Here is a 5621-nt window from a genome sequence, read left to right on the forward strand (position 1 = left end):
TATATAAGTTTTTCTTTTGAAATAGGTACAGTTAAGTATCCATTGATAAAAGTATAATTTCATAGCAAATTAGCGATAATCAGAAATTATTTTAAAAATTTTCCGCGTTTGGAAATAAAATAATATGCATAATTACATATTTATATCATGTGCATTTGCATACTATGTCTGTCAAAATAACCTTTGCAGTAACATTGCGATATTGTTAAAATTTTCAGAAGGATGCAGTAATTGGTCAGAGAGAAGGTTTTAGCACGGCAGACTACCAGAAGATCAACAAAATGTATAAATGTGCAAGCAAAATGTAGATATAATCGGCTTTTGTGTCAATACTAATGAATGGATATGACTTTGTTAATATTTTTAATATTAACAGAAACTGTAAATTAAAAACATTTAATAATAATCTATAATGTATTACGAAGAAAAGAAGAATATTTAATATTGTGTATAAAACTTATAATTACCTTTTTCTACATCTCTTCTCCTTTTTACTTTGACAATTAATTAATGTAATTAATATTTTTATATGTTAATATAATCGTGATTATAATATCATAGATGTACGTGTGCATCTGCTTGTTTGTACGAATTTACAATATTTTATAATTTATAAGTATATATTTTCTATATATTTAATTATAAAAAGTTCTTTTCTTTTTTTACTATTTTTATTAATAATCATTGTCTGATTGTGTGATTTTAGAAATATAAACAAGAAATGAGTAGATTAAAATCTAATTCGCTCGATAAAGGAAATCGTTATTTACATATCCTAAATCGATGGTATATTTTTAAAGAAGTGTAAGATGTTTCTTAATTAATTAATTATTTTTTATGCGTATATCAATTTTGTCTTATTCATAATTGCAATAATTGCGATAGAAGATTGTTCACAAAGCAACGCAAAAAAGTATATCGAGAAGATAGTATTTTTCCGATAATTTTGAAGTTTAAATATGGATAATAAATATATATTTTTTTAAATAATATCTGTAGAATATTTACATTATCTTGAGATTTCTCAAGATAATATAAACTGTAGATGTAATTTGTAGAATTTTTTTCATTATTTCTGATTATCTCTAGAGTGCTCGTGTTAAATCTGATGGTATTCATTAATATATATTACTGATGGCGTCCGGTATTGACGGTATAGATAAGATTGTATTTTATCTATTCCATTGACATTCCATTGACTATTAATTGTTATTTTAGTTTTCATTTTTTCCACTACAATATTGCCTCTGACCTTGACGTAATCATTTTCCGTTTTCAATTTAAATTTAATGCGTACATATTTACGATAATCGTACGATAATCATGTTTGTCGCAATGTTTTACCCTAGTTTATCTACAATACACATTGAATTAAAAGTACAGTTAAAATAGAACAATTTTAAATAACGTAGCCTTCAAACCTCGAGCAGCGAACTATGTACTTGATATAGACAAAAAAAATTTTTTAATCATATTTTTTATGTATATTTATGTCAAGAAGCGGAATATTAATATATCAGTAATAATATAATCGATTTTTATAATAATCAAATTGATTATAACTATTTTATGCATTAAACTGCCTATAAATATAGCTTTGTTATCTAAAAGTATTTTTTTTAAATTAAAATCTAGTTTAATTGTAAGCATATGTAACGAAATATAAAACAAACATAATTGATATTTTTTATACATGTCTTTTGCGAAGTATAAAATACATCAGACTATATTAGATTAATAAAAAAATTAATTACAATAATTTAACACATTTTTTCCTCTGAATTTTATATTATTATTTATATCCCATTGTATATACATTGTATTTCTTTTTATCATTGTCCAGCTTTGCGGCTTTTACGTATTTTAAATAAATTTTAATGTTCCAAGAATATAAATTGACCTTTTATTTCAAAACGTCATTTTGTTAAATATTACAATTATTAGGATAATTAGAGTGCATCGTCGCAAACATTTTCATTTTTATTGCGCATTAGAACAGAACACGTGTAATGATACCGCCTACTCTACACTATCGTTAATTTTAAGATGCTTCCTGTTTTAAAAACATATAAACATCAAGTATTAGGTGTATGCAAAAGTTTTAGCTTTTTTTTCAGCGCTTTGACGTAATTATTTAAATGGTATTTTGGTAAAATGAAATAGATTCCTGCTTGTTTGCGTTTTTAAAGAATAAAAAAAAAACAGAACAGACCATTTACTGGAAAAGTAAACCGGAAGATTATTTTGCTACATGATAACGTTAGACTGCATGTTACTTTTCATATCTAGCAAACTATTTTTAATTTGAGCTGGAGAGTTTTTCTGCATGACGAATTCACCAGACTTGGCGCCTTTGAATTATCATTTATTTTAATCGATGCAACATTCTTTACTAAGAAGTGCTTTTTTTCGTAAAGGAATTCGAAATTTACTTGAGAAATGGCAGAAGATCAAGGATAAATATTTTAATGATTACATATTATTACAATATTATACTTATTATTAATATATAAAGTACTAAATATTGTTACGATATTATACTTATTATTATATCCTTATTAATAATCCTTATTATATTATTGATCTAAAACAAAAACGTGCAAAAAAAGACTAAAACTTTGCATCTAAATGTTTTAAATACAGCTTATTTAAAACTGTATACCAAAATTAAAAAAACACATTTATAGATGTTATATGTACATAAAAAATTTATAAACAAATAATTCATTATTAATAATTATATACGATAAATGAGAGTAATCACATAATATATGTTTATTATTTTTTTTGCAACGTTATGTAATTTAATTCTTATGTTAATCATTTTATATATAGTATTATTAGGTAATTAATATTTTATTAGAAACTTATATATATATATTATTTATATATATCGAGTAATACAATCGAGCGCATATAATTATATTATTGAGAACATAGAAACTGTCAAACAGAGGTCTGATTTACAAACATATAATATAAGTATATATAATAAACACTTCTGATAAAGAAGCTCCGTAATTAAAAAATTAATAGTAAATTTTAATATACGGTGCCGGTAATGATCTAATTAACATGTTTAATGAAATAAATCCGAGTCATTAAATTCATGTCGTTTTTACCGTAGTATAAAAGGTATGTATATTTCAAATGGAACTAATATACCGACTATAATCGTCGTAAATTAGCGTTCACGAATAGTACTTTCAAAATAATGTCCGTATCAGTCATTAACAAAGTGGCATAGGTGGGGCATGAAAATTATTGCGCCATAACATATAAAAAGGGAAGCGATCAGAATGACTATATTACTGCATTCGCTTTCACTGTCGTATGACCAGGTGAAAAAGTAACTTGCTGTAATTTGATTTAATGTCTATCATGTGTCGATTGTTAGTCGCTTTCACGTCGACGCTTCTCGTCCTCACAATAATTGAATCGGTGGGGGCGGGCACTTATCATCCTTATCATATTGATGAGTATATGACGGTACCGAATAACGAAACAGGAATCAAAGTAGCACAGTGGACCGAGGAAATGAACATGAACCCTGAGGAATTGGGTAACTACTTCGAGGGAGATATCATGATTTCAAACAGCACCACAAGAAACGGTGATACTAAAGCAAAGCGTTGGCCTAATCGACAGATTCCCTACGTAATTACTGGTAGATTCAGTAAGTATAATCTTTAGGAATAAAAATTCAGATATTCTGTACTATATCATGTCTTTCAAAATTAGCGAATTAAAATGTCTTTACTGTGCAAATTATATCAAATTTCCATTAATTCAATCGTTTCTGTTCATAATCTTTGCATTGCAGCTCAGAAGCAGAGGAATCTTATACAAGATGCGATGAAACAATATCATTCTAAGACATGCATGCGATTTAAAAAGAGGACGAACCAAAAGGATTATCTGGATATTCGAAGTGATAATACTGGATGCTGGAGCTGGATTGGTAGGAGAGGTGGTAAACAACAAGTGAACTTGCAAGCTCCTGGTTGTGTAAATGCGATAGGTACCCCGGTACATGAGCTCCTGCACGCCATCGGCTTTTGGCACGAACATACTAGAGAAGATCGAGATGGTTATGTGAACATCAATTGGAATAATATTCCAAAAAGTATGTGTTTGTAAGCTATAAATGTTCAAATAAGAAATAATTTGTTTAATTGAAATGTAAATATTCAATCAAAGCGTGTTTTATTTCTTTATTTATTAATATCTGAGATGTCAATTAGTTTTGTAATTAATATATTAAAGTAGCATATGCATATTTTAAGCGACAATATTCCTCTATCTATCTTATATCTGCATTTTGCACTTTAGAGAATCTCAAACAATTTTTTTTTAAACTTAAGAATTATTAATTGTAATATTAACAACGTCTTATTACGTTTAAATAACACTTTTCTATAACAAGTAAATTTGTATTAATTTACTGAGATTATTCGGTAGATTTGCATTATAAATTCTTATCTTTAAGATATATATTATATGTATAAATTTAGACCAACAGCATAATTTCATGAAGGCTAACAAGGGACAGACCACCTCTTATGGTGTCCGTTACGATTACGGCAGCGTGATGCATTATTCAGCATACGCGTTTGCCAAAAATCCCAAAGTAAAAACCATTATTACAAAGGTAAGAAGTCATTATTTTTATAAACCAACAGTATAATTTCGTGAAGGCTAACAAGGGACAGACCACTTCTTATAGTGTCCGTTACGATTACGACGGCAGCGTGATGCATTATGACAGCGTACGCGTTTGCCAAAAATCCCATACGTATATAGTCCTATATGTATATAGGATCGTAAGACGGTTGATTTCTTTGTTAAAGTAGTTTAATTTCTGGACGAAGATAGATACAAGCTATATATATCAATTCATCGTTCTGAAATAAAAAGAAAATAATTATACACAAGTTATTATGCGCGCTGCATCAAATGTATATCTATGAATGTGTATTTTAAACATATAAAAGAATAATTTTTATTATTGGATGTAATTTTTGAAATGTTTCAGAAACCAAAAAATGCAAAAATCGGTCAGAGAAGGGGCCTTAGCAATTCAGACATTACAAAGATCAAAAGAATGTACAAATGCTGATGTATGAGAGTAATTGGCATCTATGTCAAGGATCAGTACTGATGCAAAAAATGGCTTTGATAATGGCTTTCTGTATTAAAAATAAATTCTAAATTAAAAATATTAAAATTTGTTTTGTTACTAAGAAGTAAATAATACTTAGCATTGTGTATAAAACATGAACATATAAACCACGTCACTTTTTTTTCTACGATATTGGCGAACGTAATTTATAATTTCATTAAGTATTAATATTGATTAAATATTATATAATATTGTAAATGTATTATTGTGCTTCTCGTATACAAATAATAATAAACATTTATAATGCAGCATATTTTTGTATAAAGTTTTCTTTTTCTACCATTTTTTTTACTGATTATATACTCACTATTTGTTCAGTAATTTTGTTTATTAGTACAATAATATTTTCCACATTATCATCGATAACTGTTCAGCAATTAAGCGAGAATTACTGTAGTGGTCAATTTTGTCCGCCTAAAGTTTATATTTAAATAATCAA

At 27.1% G+C, this 5621-nt stretch overlaps 2 protein-coding genes across 2 annotated transcripts in view; both read left to right on the plus strand.

The window, feature by feature from the left end:
• LOC105453038 (zinc metalloproteinase nas-4-like) overlaps positions 1-35 on the plus strand; it is a 2045-nt gene extending 2010 nt beyond the window's left edge. The window contains exon 3 of the mRNA XM_011694693.1: positions 26-35. Coding sequence (XP_011692995.1) covers positions 26-35 — 10 coding nt within the window. The remainder of the gene's footprint in view (positions 1-25) is intronic.
• A 3276-nt stretch (positions 36-3311) lies between these two features.
• Positions 3312-5368, plus strand: LOC105453026 (zinc metalloproteinase nas-4-like). Its single transcript, XM_011694681.1, has 4 exons — positions 3312-3676; positions 3824-4126; positions 4515-4651; positions 5036-5368. Exons 1-4 carry the CDS (start codon positions 3373-3375, stop codon positions 5117-5119), a joined length of 828 nt encoding a protein of 275 aa, XP_011692983.1. The 5' UTR covers positions 3312-3372; the 3' UTR covers positions 5120-5368.
• The last annotated feature ends 253 nt before the right edge of the window (positions 5369-5621 follow it).

The sequence above is a fragment of the Wasmannia auropunctata genome, unplaced genomic scaffold (genome assembly GCF_000956235.1).
Source record: "Wasmannia auropunctata unplaced genomic scaffold, wasmannia.A_1.0 LD336023.1, whole genome shotgun sequence".
Classification (NCBI taxonomy): Eukaryota; Metazoa; Arthropoda; class Insecta; order Hymenoptera; family Formicidae; genus Wasmannia; species Wasmannia auropunctata.

Excerpts from the sequence above, each read along its gene's own strand:
- LOC105453026 (XM_011694681.1), top strand. The coding sequence starts at position 3,373 with ATGTCTATCATGTGTCGATTGTTAGTCGCTTTCACGTCGACGCTTCTC. Across the intron at positions 3,677-3,823 it reads CGTAATTACTGGTAGATTCA|CTCAGAAGCAGAGGAATCTT; the intron begins GTAAGTATAATC and ends TTTGCATTGCAG. Across the intron at positions 4,127-4,514 it reads TTGGAATAATATTCCAAAAA|ACCAACAGCATAATTTCATG; the intron begins GTATGTGTTTGT and ends GTATAAATTTAG.